Consider the following 17,834-nt stretch of genomic DNA (forward strand, 5'->3'; position numbering starts at 1 on the left):
TAAGGAGCAACATTTAGCCATTGACAGACTCATTATGGATACAAGTGAAAACAATGAAATATTAAACATATTTCATATTTTAAATTTCAAGATATTTATTTGTTCGTATTTCATTTACAGCCTTAGATGATTATGTTGCAGATTTGGAAGAGAGAGTAAGTGATCCAGACACTCCAGGTTTGTAAATTTTCATTACTTCAAATGATAATGTGCTACAAAGTCATATTGACTGTTTGTTCACAGTTTTATTTTCAAATGTTTTTAGATAGTTTTAAGTAGGCCCAATTTTTATGCCACTATATTATCGTTATGTTTGTGAGCATAACACTCCATGAATCCAATCTACAAATACTTACATAAGTATTTTGTTCTGTCAGGAGTTTTCTAGTCTAATCAATGGATTGATTATCCAACACCTATTTATATTCCTAACTTTAAGCCTAAACACAAATATGCATGAACTTGTTGTACTCTGTGTTTTATGGTGTAGCTCATGGCTGTATTTTATAATTCAGCTCTCACTTTCAAATAAAATATTGTAGTATTAAGTCAGTATGATTGTTTCTTTCATTTTTGAGCAAAATATGTGACCTTTTTAAGCTCTCTTGTGTTATTTAGCTGTTGCATGAAAATTCAATTGGAATATAAAATATTGAATATTTCTATTTAAGGTGACTCTGAGATAATGCCAGAAGACGCTATGGAACATTATAAAGGTACAGTCCAATGTCTTCTTTCTTTTTATTGAAAATTCACTGAATTTTGGCCCCAAACCAAGACAATCACACAACACAAAAAAACCCCAAAACAAAACCAAACAAAAAACCCCCAAACAAACAAAACAAACCACAACAACACACAAGACTTTGGAACTCCTAGGTAATATTTTTTCAGAATGTAAACTGAAAATGTAGACATAATAACTTCCTAAGGAAATTATGCTAAAACCTGCATGAGTACTACTTCTCTGTAATGTCAGCCAAATGGGCAGAATAATATTTTGAGGGTTGAATTTCCAGGAGAATGGATATTGGTATTTTAAATTGTATAGAAATGTTTCTGTGGATAAAAAATAATTTAAATATGCCAGAGATGTTGCTATTAGTGTGATGTCAAGAAGAAAGTAGTATCTCTTAAGTTTTTTTAAAAGCAAGTAAGCCATAACAAGTAGATGCCAAAATTACTCTGTAGAAGTTAGCTGTATATATAAATGATTTATAAATAATTCAGAATCAAAATATTTATGAATATTTATGAACTGTATAAGAAAGTCTGCTGATACTGCTTTATTTTTTAAGTCTATCTTTTGATGCCAGAAAATCAATCAGTTCTTCTCACAGGATATTTTAGAAATTTTCACCTTTGCACTCTTATAAACTTTATTACAATATGAACTACTATAGTTTGAAATATTTTTTTTAATCTGAATAAACTTGACAGTGTATTGTATGATTTGTATATCTTTATTGTCTTAAAATTCTATGAATTTTCCTGCTCATTTTTCTTTTTCTTTAAACAGAGGATAGAGTGCATGAAGATTATAGTGAAGACCAAGGTAGGACAGCTGCTATATTTAGTGAAATTACAGTATCAAAATATTTCATTAATATGCAAGTGGAATTACTTTGTTTAAAGATTTCCTATGCTGCCACATTACTTTGTAAGTTCTCAGCTAAGGTTTTGGGTTGTCTTTTCAAACTCCCTGTGTTTGTAATCAGTCAATCTCATTCTTTTAACACTAGTCCAAGTGTAGAGTGTGCATAGTCATTATATTCCCATACTGGTCCTAATGCCATAGTTTGTGCATATGTGGAAAAATAACATTGAAGGCTTTGCCGTGCCTTTTTCGTTGTGAAATCCTGGCCAGGTCAGATGTGGTTTATTGCATCCTTTTAGCTCAGTATCACCTTCTTGTCATGTCTGACACTATCAGTTCTTTGGGAACTACTGTTTTAGTTTGATTTGGTTGATGATTTGCTAATGATTGCTGTGACCAGATCAAAAAGTAAACAAGAATATTAGTCACAACCTTGAAACAAAGGTGTGTAGTTGTGATTCCTGCTGTGATATCCTTCTGGAGACTACCATGCTTCAGAATAGTTAAACATATCTTTAAGGCATTCTTGTTTATTTCCTATGTTTATGTAACCTGAGCAAAGGACAGGGTTTCTTCAAAATATTTGCAACAGAATACCTTGAGGTTCATTCTTTGTTATCAGGAGGTAAATTCCAACATCCTTCTTTGGGATAGAAGTCAAAATTCCATTGAAATACTTTCAGTGGCCCAAAGGTGTACTTAGCCCTTAGCCTGTGCCTTTCCCAGTCTGCAGAAAATAATTATTTACCTCAGTTATGGTGCCCTTGACAAAATGTCTCAGCAGTAATAGGATAGAAAAGCAAGTGACTCTTGGTTTTTCCCAGGGCTTAATTTTTACTTGCCTTGCCAGGAGATAGTTATTTTATGATCAGTTCCTAATCAAGAATCACTTCTCTTGCTTCTCACACCTAGATTTGAAGTGCAACTTCTAATCTTTACTTTTTATGCTCTTTCATATGTAATGGTAACACAAGCAGAAAATGCTTCCATGCTCTTGTGAAGCGACATCTATATCTGCTTTTCGACTAAGTTGATCAGGGAGGTTACAAAGTAAATTGCATCACCTTTTTTTTTTTAAATCAGTTCCAAAAGCATTTAATATTTTGCAGTCTCTTCTGGTACCCCAGTACAATAACAGTGAATCACTGCATTTTGGGAGTCAGAAAATACAGTGATTCATTTACTTCAGGAAGTAGTGGTGCCTGTTTCTACTTCAATGAGAGTTTTAAGTAGTATCAGATAAATCCCCCTACACTTTCTTTATTCTTGCCAGTCCTCTAATAAGGACAATAAGGAGAATAGGAACTTTCATTCTTTTTCTCAAAAGGAAATTCTAAGGTAGCATGTGACTGTCAAAAAAACTTATTTTTCTTGGCTATTAAATTGTCAGGCTTCTTAATGTAGTAAATTATTCCCGCAATTCAACTTAATCCATAGAAAACTGCTTTCCTCTTGATAAAATTTGCCTTTTCACAACATAATTTTACCTTGCTTTCAAGTTCCACCTTGAAGGCATTCTGGTTGTGAGAGAAAGCACAATGTGTCCTTTGTACTTTTTAGAGGAATTTCATTTCAGAGCTCCAGCCTGGAGCAGTGTAGAAGAAAAAGACCAGGGATTGAGGCTGCCTTTCTGTCACACACCATTTTTTTCCTTCTCAGTTCAGTCTGAGTTCAGTCCATGGAGTTTCAGGGTATGTTCATATTCATGTGCTGGACACCATTTTAGCAGTAGCATCTGTTTTTCATTGCTTTTGTCTCTAAGCACATCTTCCTTGTACCTTTTGGTACAAAAAAGGTTTTGGTTGGATTGAAAGTGAAACAGATTTACTTTATTTTTGGAGAAGAGCAATTTTGGCTCCATTTTTCTGAAGTGAGAGTGCTTGGAGGCGATTGTGGAGATCTGAAATCCTTCCTCTCAGATGTGAAACTTGTGGTTTTGGCATGGGCTCCAAACCTTCAGTTGACCCCACCAGAAGATTCACATTAAAGCCTTCATATGCAATTGTCTGTGAAATCAACAGAAGTATCGCTTTGAGTCAATTTATGTTCCCCATTTCTATCACGTTTCCCCTCTTCTGGCAAGACCTTCTGGTAAAATATTTTCTCCAATCCTGCTGTTTTCTAGAGTTCTCAAAGCTAAAGACAGCTAAAGACTCTCTGCTGGGTAGAGAGTCCAATTTCTTTTGTGACTCTGGCTTTGTGAAGCTTGGTTCTTAATTCAGATCAGGAACTGCTCAAATAAGATCACTGTAATCACATCTGAGGTTATTGCCAAAGCTAAAAATTCTTTAGTGGAAATAAGTGGCCAGAGTGGAGTGGGTAAATGATTAATCATAGAATTTGGAATACAAGAACTCAGTTATTGTACATAACTTCCAGTTTTATGAAAAGTTTCCTACATTTTCTAGCCATGAAACTAGGAAAGAAAGCAAGTCTAATATTTTCATTAGAAAGAAAGAGTTCTGGATGTTTGTAAGGATATTCTATGTTTTTAAACATAGTTAAAACATAGTTTACATAACAATTCTATGCTATGTAAACAACCTTTTTCAAATGACTATTAGTACCTGCTAGATGATTAAATTATCCAAACTGAATGAACTTTTTCAGTTGAAAATTCACAGTAAGCATGTATTGAAAATTCAGACAATGGATAGTATTGTGTCTATTTTCAGACATTATCTAAAATTAAATAATGAATATTCTTGATCTATTTCTTCTTCAGAATTACAAAAATTAGAGTGACTATGCAAAGATTAAGAATGTAGGAGAATTGTAACAACTGTACTGAATGATAGATTTGTGATTGTAATTTGTAATTGTTTTCAGCATTTCATCTGTGTGATAGAAAGTCTAGAAATTTCAGCAATATGTACACATCTGGTTTGAGGTTTTTAATGTAGAATTTCTACTACAAGCTCCAGAAAGGCTTCATATATCTATTCAGGCCCCCAAAACAGGGGAAGTTTTTTTAAGGCCCTTGCTTTTGTCGTTAACAAAATAACTGTATATTTAACCAAATTTTTAGAATACTTAATGCATATCAAGAACCCAGGAATTTTATTTTCCTATCCTTTCAGAACCAAAACATGAAAAGCAGACTGAGACTCAAGATACAGGTATATACCTATATATATATATACATATATACAAAAAATACTTTAGGCAAATTAGCATTAAGATAAGAAACTTAATCTTGCTGTTTATATAAATTGAAGTACACAATCTTTGTGACTTTTAGTCATGCCACTGCCAGTTATGGCAAAGGTTTGTAGCAGTCTGTATTGTTATGAAGTTAGATTTTTGACTGTGAACAGAGAAACTTTATTCTAATATGCCATCCTTGAGGATTCATCTTTAAGGTCTCAGCTGACACAGAGTTGGGTGTCTGAGGCTTTTAGTGGTCAGCTGGACCACGGTAGTTCATCAGACACTGCTTCTTGTAATGAGCCCTCCTCATAACCCTGCAACCAGTGTGTAGGATCATTCAAAATGTGCAGACTGGCAGTGCTAGCTGTGCTTTGATGCAGACCTCTTGTTGATGCATTTGTCTAATTAGTAGAAGCAATTACAAATTATTTGTCTGCAGTATTCTCTCTGGGTTTGTTGTCTTGAAATGCCAGCTCTTTTGAGAGTCATCTCAGCTGACTGAAACCCCCCTCCCCAATAATTTAGTTTAGAAGGAAGTCAAGAAGTTCTCTAGTGTAAATAAGTTGTATATATCTGTTTTACCATCTTTGTTATCATAATCTAAAGAGGACAGTCTAAGGAATTTAAAAAGTACCATATTAAGCGAAAAAAAATTATTTTTTCTGTAGAATGCATTAAGTCGTACAGTTTGTTGAGCTTCAAGAAGGAAATTAGGACTCTCAAATGAATTGCATGTTTATCTAAATAAGACTTAAAGTTTATAGGTATGCAGGTTTTTTAGTTTGCTTTCACTGTGTCTAGGAGATGGAGTTAATGCTGCAAAAGAACATGGGAGTACTTGAATGTATTTAGAAAGATTAAGAAGTTGTTTTAAAATTTCAGTTTTTGTATCATAATCCAAACAACAAGTGTTGAAAATGTACAATTTTGAAATAACTAGCTGATGAATAGAAGAGCTATTTAATGAAACAGGAAATAATATTTAAGGTGTATTTTTTTCCCTGGAATTCATCAAAGTGTCTGCTTGTTAATATCAGGTTAGCATGTCTACATGCTACCTGTGTTCTTTTGTGTACTGTGTAAGTTCCATCGCTTGAGGGCTTGACTTCATTATTGCTTTGAAGTGAATGTTTTCTTAGCTGTTGAGGACCTTCCAAAGAGGGTGAATGAAGCCACAGGGCCAGGTATATATTTTATAATTGTGAACTTAGTGTTCTGATTATATATACATATATATATATGTGCTTGAAAAAAAAAGGTTTAAAAAAGAAGTCAAGCTGATTACACACTTTATTCCTTTTTGTACTTATAGAAGAAATTAATGAAGATTTTGATATTGCTAAAGACCTTTCAGGTATGAAATTTTATAGCTTGTAAAACTTTTTTTCCCCATTTATATTTATTAATACAATAATAAAAAAAAAACCAAACAAAACAAAAACACAGAACAGAATAGAATTGTGAAACAGTTTTAATTAAAAGAGGTATTTAAAGATCATCTACTTCAATCTCCCTGCCATATCTAGGGACATCTTATTCTTAGTCTACTTGCTCAAAGCTCTGTCCAACCTGACTTTAAACTCTTCCAGGGATGGAGCATCCACTACTGCGCTGGTCATCCTGTTCCAGTGTTTCACCACACTCATCATAAAACATCTCCTTATGTCCAATCTCTATCCTCTTTTGCACTTCAAAATCTGTTGTCTTGTTGCTACAGGTGTGAGTTAAAAATCTCTCTCCATCTCTTTTACAAGATCCCTTATTGAAAGGCTGTGGTAAGGCCTCACTGGAGTCTTCTTTTGTCCAGGCTGAACAGTCCCAGCCTGTCAGCCTGCCTTCCTAGGAGAGGTGCTCTGGCCCTCTGATCATCTTCAAGGGCCTCATCTGAATCTGTTCGAAGAGCCCCATGTCTGTACTAAAACCTCGGGAGCAGGATGTAGCACTCCATGTGGGGGCCTGATGAGAGAGTTCTCTTTAGATGTATCCTTGGATGCAGTTGGCCTTCTAGGCTGTGAGTGCATTTTTGGCTCACATCCAGTGTTTTATCCATCAGCATATCCAAGTCATTCTCCACAGGGATGCTGCCAATCTCTTCTTCCCCCAACGTTTATTGATACTGGAGGTTGCCCTGACCCTGGTGCAGAACTATGTACCTGGACTTGTTGAACTTCATGACTTTCTTATAAAGTGCTTATTCCATTGCCCAAACTGGAGCTCTGTGGTAATTTCCCACATTGCTACTCAGAAAGGTTATGTTGTAAATTTTTGTTTGCTGTGTTGTTCTTGAAACATTTTAAATGAGTACTGTGTTAAATCTAATTTAAAAATCTGCTCTAAGAAGTTAAAAATTTTGTTAAAGAAGTTTTTCTCAAATATGATTTTGATTGAGTCAGCTAGAGCAAAACGATCTAAGCAGATTAGCCTGAGCACTGTGTGTAGGATTTGATGCTATATTTATTTAGGTTTTCTATTTTAAAAATGCATTATTGTATGATTAAAAGGTATAACATATATTGTTTCACTCAAACAACAATTGTAACTAAAATCCTTCAGGTGTGTGCAGTAGAAGTCCTGCTTCTAGTAGGCAAATGTTTGGATGTGAAATGTATTTAGTACCATTTTTCCTACTCTTCAGTTAACTGAACTTGTTAGTTTGTAATTTAAGTCTTCGTTTTTGTGTAAAACTAATTCAATTGTGTGGCTGCTGGGAAATAAAAACAAAATAATTAATGTAATGTTAATAACTTTCAACATTTCTTTTCTACCTAGGAATAGAAAGTAAGCCAACAGAAGATGATGTGGTCATTGAACCAGAGGAATCAGGTTTGTATATTTTGTTTTCCATGCATTTGTTACTTAAAAAAATTTATAATTGGGAATGATAAATACTATGGAATAGGATCCTATGCTGCAATAAAAATAGATTCATAACTTTTTCTGCAGCTGTTTTCTTTCAAGGACAAACATATCTGTGTTTTTGGAATCTAGCATCTTGGGCTTTTAAATGACATATTTAATGGCTTAGGAAGCACTCTTCAGTTTTAGAAGTCAAGAGTGCTTTTTTACAGAAAAAACTTGTATTGCTAAAAATGACAGTATTTGGTTATATGATTGAATTGAAAATTTCTTTTCCATGGTCTTGTTTTCCACCAGCCAGTCAGGAGTGCATACTCAGCAAAGAGGGTATATGTAAGGAGTGAAGTGGAATGTCCCCTTAGCTTTGCACTCTTTATTTATGGGCTTCCCAAATCAGAGAATGTATTTCCCCTCTTGAATTCTTCCTATTATTTACAACCAGCATCCTGCCTATTGTGAAGCTTTTTCTGGGGAGCCTGATTCCTTGCAAACTCTTTCCAAACTTCAGTCTATTAGCAGTGGTAGCACTAGGTGATGTGTGACATGTCTAATTTAAACATACGTATAGAAATAAAAGTAACTGAATTTTGAAGTCAAGTATTTCACAGTTACAGCTAGAGACACGGTAGGTATATATGTATGTTTTCTAAACCCATACTGTAGTAGCATGTGAAACTGGGATATGTGAGCTTTGGATAGTACAGTTTCAGAAATTTGAAGTATCATCTTTGAAACTGTGGAGTCCTACAGTAGGCTCATTGGCCGACTTAAGTCCCTTGGAAAAATTTAGCCAAGGAAGAAGTTTGCATCCTACTTATGCAAAAGTAATATTACAGAACAGTCTTACTAGGTCACTGTGGAAAAAAAAGGGGGGCCTTTTGTAAATATTTGAGAAGCGGTTGAGTTTGAATTTTATCTACATTTTTTATTTACAGAAAAACCTGTTAAACCTGAAGATTATTCAGATGATGTTCAAGTGGGTAAGTCAATCTTGGATGCTTGGTTTTTTTCCTAAAAAAGTGAAGCTATAGCTACATAGAAATGAATAATCAAATTACTTTGTGAAGGATATCATTATTGTTAAAGTTGCAATAATTTTTCTGTTATATTTGATAAATGCCAATGTTAGTTATTGGGTTATATGAAAGCATTCCAAATAAATGAAGTAGTTTTAATTTAGAATTTATTTTTAATGATTTCAGATAGAGCTGAATACTTTTAAAAGGGGAGTACAATTTCAGGTCTCGATATGTAGGTACTTCCTCTCCAGAGAAATTGTCATGGACAATGATAGTGTTACTTCTCTGTATGTCAGTTGTATCTGTTGGAATCTGACTGTGGCACATTCTTTGGACACGGATCTGGAAACAGAGACTGTTTTGTCATGCCATCACATTTTTCTTCGCATGACTGATTTTGAGAACAAGAGCACTTCCAGTTCTTCCATCTGTTGCCTGACAGTAGTAGACATGGATTTTACCAAAACCATTTTTAGCCTAGATAAGTGGCTTCCAAATTCAAGAACTGCATATTGTTACATTTCTTGGAGTTAACTGTTGCAATTTGCTATTTTGCTTGTTGTACCAAACTAGTTGTGTTGAGTGGCACACAGAGTTGTATCTCAGTGCAGTACATCAGAGAAGCTGCAATCCAAGACCTCTAATAACTGTATTTTTCTTTTGAGCTGGTTAGCCTGATCCCCTTTCTGGGTTAGTTAATCTCTGTACTATGCAGGAGCTCTTACAAGATGTGGTGCCCAGAGAGTTCTGCATTGTTATTTTTTTGCCTTACAGTATTTGTATTTGGTTCTTAGCCATGCCAAAAGTATCCAGAGGAGTAAAGAAACATAGGAGGCCTTTTGTGGTTGTCCAGTACAGATTGGAGGAGTGGTTTAATTCATGTTTGAGTTTGTATGCTGAACCTTAGCTGAGGTGGTTTGAAATGTTCATATTGGTGCATAATTGTGTTGTCTGCAAGGTCTTTCCAAGTTGTTTATCACAACAGCTGTGTGATGTGTTGGAAAGTTTGAAGCCATAGCTATTATTTAATAAATGCATTAATTGAAGGTGTTTTGTTTCATAATGAATATGATGTATTTTTTACCAAAGCTTATAATCAGTGTAGAAACAAATAGTAGATATCTTTGATAGTGTGGGCAAGAAGTTCAGCAAAGAACTCAGTTTGTTACGCATTAGGTTGGAACTGGGGAAGAAGAAAAGATGTTTTCTCTCAGAAAAGTTTGCTGTTTAAAGTTAAAATAACAAAAAGTCCCTTACTGCCGCGCTCCCGCCCCGGTTCCCTTTTCTCTCAGCCCCGGCTAGCTCTTGTGGGGCGAGGGCGGGCGATGGAGGCACCCTCCGCCACTCCCTGCTGGGGTTTGGAGAGTGCCTTTGTGGGTTCCGGGCAGCGCTAGCAAGCCTCGCGGTGGTAAATGAAGAGCGGATCCTGCTGGGGGCTAAGTCCGAGTTTATTGTAGCCCAACGGGGCCAAATATCCTAGAACGGTGCCAGCCAACAGGAACAAGCACAAGGTGCTTGCACTGGCTTATAAACTGTAAGGGAGGGGTATCCAACGACCAATGGGGATAGGGATAGGGGGTGGCTCCGGGATGGGGGGATATGGTGGAGTCCAATGGGGGAAGGATATGGGGGGAGCCCCAGGTCCTCCCCAATCACCCGGTGCCCTGAGTAGAAGCTTCTGGATGGATGGGAAGGGGCACCGAGTGATAGACAAGGCACCCGGGGGGGGTAAAATACCTCTTTCAGGGTGATGGATAGATACTGGGAAGGCGGGAAGGGAGGACAAGGCGGGAAAACTGGGGATAAACCAAGTTGCACACGGGGGTACAAAGGAATAAACCAATACATAATACAGGGATAATAAAACATACAAATAACACAACTCCACACCTTACAGAACTATTACAAAATTTCAGCAGTAGATAATTCCACTACACAATGTCAGTTGAGGATATTGAGATGATTTCTTGACTTACAGATGCTATTTAAAAATTAAATTCAGAATAGAAGTGCCAACTTGAAATTTTGGCATTTTGGGCCACATTTCTATCAGTTTTTGTGTTGTAATTTATGGCTCAGTGGTGCAGCTGTAAATTAATTTTTCTACCTTCACAAAAAAGAACTTAGGTGTTTTATATAGTAGTGATGGATTTAGATATAAACCATTTTGAATCATAGCATCATTTAGATTGGAAAAGACCCTTAAATTCAAGTCCAGCTTTAGACCTAACACTGGCAAGTGTACCACTAAGCCATTTCAGCTGTCATATCTACACATCTTTTAAATACCTTCAGGCTGGGGACTCCACCTCTTCCTTGGGCAGCACATTGCAATGTTTGACCACACTTTTGGAGAATAAATTTTTCCTCACACCCAATCTAAACCTCTCCTGGTGCAACTCAGTGCTGTTTTCTCAAACTGTCTCTTGCTACTTGGCTGAAGAGACTGGCCCTCACTTGGCTACAAGCTCCTTTCAGACATTTATGGAGAGCAGTAAGGTTCTTCCTGAGCCTTCTTGGCTCCAGACTAAACAACCCCAGGTCCCTCAGCTGCTCTTTATGAGACTTGTGCTGCAGACCCAGCCTCAGCTCTGTCCTTCCCGAGACTCATTGCAGCACCTCAGTGTCCTTCTTGCAGTGAGGGGCCCAAAACTGAGCACAGGATTTGAGATACAGCCTTACCAGTGCCAAGTGGAGAGGAATGATCACTCCTCTAATTGCAGATGTACTTGCAAATAAGATGGTGGAATTGAACCTAGTTACCCACTCTTCTTTTGTTGTATCGTGATACTGAGAGACTGCCATTTTCAAACACTGCTGGAATGAGAAATAGCTTGTTCTACTTTGAAATTGTAGGTATTTCTGAATAAATCTTTTAGATTTATTCTTTTTTTACCTGTGGTTGTTTTCAAAATTAGTGCAACACACCATTTAAATCACAAAATTATTTTGGCATCTATTCTGACATAGCTTTTGGAAACACATAATTAATTCCTTCGAGCAGCACTCGAATGAATTAATTATTTTCTTCTTTCCTTCATAGGGAAAAAGTGATAGAATCAATCAAAATGTGTTTTAAAGACAGTTATTACAGTTATTAAAGACACAAGTAATTAATAGACATAGTAGAATGTTCATGATCTCTTGTTTAGGAAGTAGAAAATGAAAATAATTTGATCAGCACAAAATCTGAGCACTGCACTAACTTAAGAATCCTTGTAATTTGTGTAGTCATGTGGGAACCACTCTGAGGGCAGAAGAACCAGTATTTATAGTTTTTTCTAAAAATCTTACTGTTTCAGCACATAAAATTCAAGTAGCTTCTTGGGAAACTGACAAAAGAAATATAGGACATGTTTATGTCTGTAGTTTTACTGACAGTGAATAAAATTTTATTAAATTATTAGTTCTTCTGCTATTAAGTATATTTACCTGTCTTTTTTTGATGTGAATATTTCAGTTTGAAAGCAACATTGCTCTCAGATTTTTCTCTCAGAATATGACATCCATGTTTCCTGTGTTTCTTTCATATCTTTGTGATGGAGGGTTCAGTATAGGAGATTTTGTTGTCGGGAGTCTTTCTTCTTTGTTTGTGGTTTTATTTCATCAGTTGTTCAAAGCTAATATTTCCTTTTCTTTAAGCAGTAACAAACATAACATCAGGTAGTGTGAAAGAAATTCAGAAAAGTTACTATATAGTCTGTATTCTTTGGTAGTTCAAATTATACAATTGCATTTGGAGCATGATGGCACCAGTTTGTATCCGGTTTGGAGTAGTTTGGTTTTTAGCTAAAACATTGGAACTTAGTTTTTTGAAAAGAAAACAGGAGAGCTCAGAGATTGAATTTAGCTGTTAGGAGCATTCTCATATCACCAGGGAAGACACTGGGTGTGGGATTTGAATATGATAGAGTGCAATTCAAAAGTTTTTTGCTGACTTCAGGGCACATCACAAGAAAGTTCATACTAGTCAAGTACATCCTTAGGTATCTGTAAGTCCTGTTTTCCAGTTCTCTGAGTTTACTTCTGAAATTATTGCCAGCATTCTTTTCCAGATATAGGATACTTTAGCTACTGTTATAATCTGCACTTTATAAACTAATGGTTTGATAAACTAGCTTGAAATAGTACTGATTCAGATTTTCTGGCTAATCCTACCTTACACTGGCACATAAATTGCAGTGGTTGTGATAGAGTGGTACTTGTTGGACATAAATACTAGAGGGAGACATTGTGGGTTTAGGGGATACTGTTATTCTCTGAATTTGCTTGTATGTGTTTAGATTTAAAATATCGACAAGTTGCTCCACTCCTCCCCTTCACCTTGTATTCTTGACATTTTTATAACTCTACATTTATTCTACCAACTGCCGAAACCCCTTACATGTAGAGAAGTTTCCACTTTAGAACTTTGACCCTTCCTCATTCCCTGGCTCCTCTTTTCTAGTTGCCTTTGACTTTAACAAATAAAACCCAAAATCAAACCAACACTAAAAACCAAACCAAAACCAAACTAAAAATGTTTAAATGAATTTGTGGCATGGCCTAGATATACTTTACAAGGTAAATAAAGTGCCATATGGTAATAAAAAAATCACTGCCTAGAAAAATACTTACAACTTTGTTTCCCACCTTGTACAGCAACTTTGTGTATATTCATTAAGGTAGCTCTTAGAAATGGTAGCTTATTAATATTAAGTAGTCTGCTACAAAGTTGCATTTTTTAGCATTTAAGATTTTTTTGTTGTTGTTTTAGAGGAAGTTGTGTTTTGGTTGGTCCTTTAATATAGATTTCCCCTTATTTTTTCAGATACTTAAAGCTTCAAAAGAAAAGTCCCTACATCAGGAGGACCAGTCCTAACCATACGCTACAAAAGGGGAGCAGATGGTTGAAATAGACCTTATGATGTAATTACCAAGCAGTTCAGGGTTTGGGGAATGAACACTAAGATGCTGTAAATGGGTTTTAGCCAACTGTCATTTTAGTAAGCATTTTTAACACTTGGATGTTTAGTTTACATTCCTGTCTGATATTTTTTTTTCCCTTGGTCAAGTTTAGTGAATTCATTATTTTTCTTCTGTGTTTGTGACAGAGTTACAGCTTAGAGCTGCATTTCATGTACTGTTTAAGCAACTGTTAATATTCTATTTATAACATAGCAGCAAGTACATTTTTTTCAGATTTTAATATATATCTTTTGTTGTGGATTCATACAGTATGTACAGAGCAGTTTGGTCAAATGAAACATATGATGTTATGAATTTTTAAATGTTTCATAACTGCTGATATAGAATACAGCCTAATTACATTTTATTAGAAAACACTAATCAGGCACAAACTATGCTGTGAAGTTTGACTTATATCTCTTTGCACTGATGTTATGTCAACATGAATTTCAGGTGATTTTTAAAATACCTAACAAGGTATAAAATGTGTGTTTAATTCATACTAGTAAAAGGCCAAATTACAAAATTACAATTTTCAAAAACCTGTTATGTATGAATTAGCACTTTTTATTTATGCTTATCTGATTTTTCAGGCAAAAATGTCTAGAGACTAAATGCTAGTCTGACAGGGAGTCAGTGGAGATTGCAACAAGACTGAGTTGCTAGAATCAGGTTGAATTCAGTAAAATTATTCCATTTTGGTTTGCCTACCAATATAATTATCTCAAAGCTGGCTTTAATAAGCTTTATGTTCAGTAAATTATTTTAAAAGTCAAATTTGCATAAACACTTGATTTGCAAAAAGTACTTTGGAAATTCAACCTTAAGAAAAATATGTCAGAATTTAAGACCTACAGTTATGAATGCTCTTAAAAATGGTACATCTGAAATTTAGGTACTGTGAGGGATTTAGAATTTTAATGTAACAGGTGTGCTTTTTACCTGTTCTGTGCTGCTGTTCCACAATTACGAAGACATATTTTATTCTTTGATATTTTGCATGTGTTCCTTTTTGGCTCAGGAATAATTGCTGTGATTTTAGGAAGATGCCAAGCCTGTTACAGGAGCTTAGGAGACATAAAGTAAGATGAATTTATAAAAAGAAAAATCAATTTGGTAACCCTAACGTTGGTTACCTTTTGGTTTGCAGGAAGATTTTCAATTTCTGTAACACTGTTTTGAAGGCAGGGTTTTAGATGCTTACATTTGTAGTGAAAGGGGCATCATATATGCTTGCCCTTTTTTTGGGTTTGGGATGTCAGTAAGACTCCACGTGTTACATTTTATCAACAAATACAGATGTCCCAAAGTGATATCTTTAGACTTTTCAGGAAAGCAATAATACACTTAGACTGTGATGTGTTTTGGGATGGGATATTCTAGTAAAATTACCTGTGATTGTGAATTGCAGAGCAATAATTTTTACAAAGCCATATTTTGTGAGGTATCTTGGGAATTATTTTAGAATGGTGAATGGAAGACTTTTTATATAACAGTGGCAGCCTATTTGTAGAATTATGGGGCTGTGAGAGTATATTATGCTGTGAATGAATTCTAAGTATTTTGTAACTGGGTATGTGATTTTATGTGCTTCATGTTTACAAAAATATGCCAAGCTGAGCAAGGTCAAGTGGACTATTAAAAATATGTGTATTTAATCCATTTTAATGTTTGGCTGCAATAAAACACAGAAGAATATCTTTGTCTTTCTAGTGTCATTATTTATTCCTAAATGTATTAAATATTAGCTATAGGGATAAATATTTGAGTCAGACACTAAGTAATATTATTTTTTAATTGTGGATTTAAATATTAAAAAATATATTTGAAAGTATTGTTTACAAGGAGCAAGTAGCAAGTAAAATAAATTAATTTTCTTTCTGGCTGCTGTTATGTAGAGAAAATGGGCAGTATGCTAAGATCTGTGTCATCTATAATTGTGTCATGATTGTCCTTTCGGAGTATTAACATTCTGCAACCAACTAGGTCTGAATTTTTTTTCATGAAACATCATTTCTGTTTGTAATTTATAATGGATGAGATAGCACTTCTTAGCAAACACAAATGTCTGGGAAACTGGTATATCTGTTTTGCATACAGAATATTGTGGTTATGGTCCATAGTTTAAATCAGAAATCTCATAAGGTCCATGCACTTCTGTGAAAGCAAAAATCTTCATTGACCTTCTCAGTTTTCAAATACCACCAAAGCTTTAATGATCTGCTATTACTGAATAGTAGTTAAAAAAAATGTCAGAAAATTACCTTTTCCTTAATATTTTCACATTGCTACATAGCCTCTTATTATATGTCAGTGAATCTATGAAATCTTGGCTTCAGTTGTTTTTTGTTTTTTTGGAAATCACAAGAAGAAATACCAGTGAGCAGAGTAGAATACTAAAGTTGTATTTTAATACTGCCAATCTGCTACAATTTAAGTGACTTCTTAACATTCTCTGTAATTGAAAAGGTACCATATCTTGGCACTTCTTTCTAAGAAGTAAATGGCTAAGATTTGGTATAGGAAAGATGCTGAAAAATATAAAGATTTTACTGAACATAATTTGTAATTTTATATTTTTCAAAAATTATGTGTATGTAAATAAATAGTACTGTGCATTTATACTGTTGATTGAGATTCCTGTAAAATCTACAAGGTCTGAAACACATTTTTAGTTGTGACTTGGAACATTCTCATATGCTATAAAACATTTAGTTGTATTGTAATATGAAAAATAAATTTCTTCCTGGTAGAAACCTTCTTGGGAATCCCTGGTGCCTTCGTTATATAGTGATAGCACTCCTGGCCTGTAAGAGATTAGCTAAAGCTCTTTTGTCAGTAATTTTGCTGGAAATGAAGACATTGAATAAAGGATGAGAGTGGTTGGAAGAGCTAAGGTTTTTTCTATTTGTTTGCTTGAGCTACAGTTGGTTTAAGTTGATGACAAAATAGTCTCAAGGTTTATTATCATATTCCTGACTTTGAGAGAGCACATTTTCAAGCCTTTGTCAGAAATAGCATAATTAAAACCTTTTGCACCATTGAAATATGCTAGGGATCAGTGTGGAAGGAACAAAGCAGTATGTGCTGAATATGATGCTGAAGTGAATTCCTAGTGAAGTGTCAATTCTTAGCTTCAGAGCTAACAAGATCAAGTTGTGATGAATTTCAAAAGCAGCTACATAGGAGGAGAAGTGGGAGTATTTAAAGATCATTGGAGAGGCTTTAGTGAAGTCAATTGCAACTAATTTAGCAGAATACAGGCTGAAAATAGTCTGAGAGTTTGGAGAACTGATTCTAGTGCATAAATAGAGAGTTGGAGAGCTGTAGGTTGCATGTTGCATGAGTCTCAGGATTAAAGAATGTGAAGCCAGACAAGAAACGGAAGATAGGAGTGGGCTTTAGAGTAAGGAGGTCATATACATTGTTTTCCCTGTAATGGCAAAGAACTTGCAGAAGTAACATGAATGTCCAAGATGTGTGAAGGTGGGTTATTCAGTGACCTAGAATGAAGCAGAGAGAAGAGGCCAAGTGAGAATCTCAAGTGTTGCTAATGAAGGAGAGGATATGTGAGAAGTGGGTGGCTAAGTGGCATGATGTGTCACGGTAATGAGAGGTGGTAAAAATAGAAATATGAGTATATGAAATGGTTTGTGCGAAAACTGTAAAAATAAACTATTATTTCATCTGGGACTGCATTATTGCTCTTTTAAAAATGTAGTGTTTTGGATGGCATATGACCATTTTATTGATTGCGTGATATGTGCAAAAAAATAAAGAAGCCAGGGTTTTGGGAAATACTGCACAATGCTTTCAATAATATACTGCTACAGTAATAATTGTTCCTAGTATGTAATTGACTCTATAGATCTTTTGTCATTTCTTACAATTGAATTGACAATATAGATCCCATGATGTAATTGAAGAGGTGAATGACTTTCAGTGTGATCATATTTATTTAATTTACCATATAATCAAGTTAATGCTCATTCTGCCTTGTACTGAATATAAATTAGAGTTATAGTGTCCATACATTCAGGAATAGCAGTTGTCAGCCTATAGTAAAGGGTGAAATTACAGTGTTAAAAAATTTGATTTCATGTGTGTGCATAATCCAGTTTCTTTATTAAAAAATTCAATGTTTTTCTGCATTTTTAAATATTGTATTTGTACTATAATGCTTCTGATCAGTCAGCTTAGAAAACAGTAAAGATTGAGTATTCAGATAAGGTGTCTGTAAATTATTTGGAAATTAAAGAATATGT

At 34.9% G+C, this 17,834-nt stretch overlaps 1 protein-coding gene across 5 annotated transcripts in view; it reads left to right on the forward strand.

Moving 5' to 3' along the window:
• ASPH (aspartate beta-hydroxylase) overlaps positions 1 to 17,834 on the forward strand; it is a 111,990-nt gene that overhangs the window by 44,681 nt on the left and 49,475 nt on the right. For all 5 annotated transcript variants that reach the window (XM_077783430.1, XM_077783438.1, XM_031504035.2 and 2 more), the window contains 5 exons: positions 121 to 177; positions 672 to 716; positions 1,520 to 1,555; positions 7,517 to 7,570; positions 8,539 to 8,583. In XM_077783430.1, coding sequence (XP_077639556.1) covers positions 121 to 177; positions 672 to 716; positions 1,520 to 1,555; positions 7,517 to 7,570; positions 8,539 to 8,583 — 237 coding nt within the window. The remainder of the gene's footprint in view (positions 1 to 120; positions 178 to 671; positions 717 to 1,519; positions 1,556 to 7,516; positions 7,571 to 8,538; positions 8,584 to 17,834) is intronic.

This window comes from Lonchura striata, chromosome 1, assembly GCF_046129695.1.
Source record: "Lonchura striata isolate bLonStr1 chromosome 1, bLonStr1.mat, whole genome shotgun sequence".
Lineage (NCBI taxonomy): Eukaryota > Metazoa > Chordata > Aves > Passeriformes > Estrildidae > Lonchura > Lonchura striata.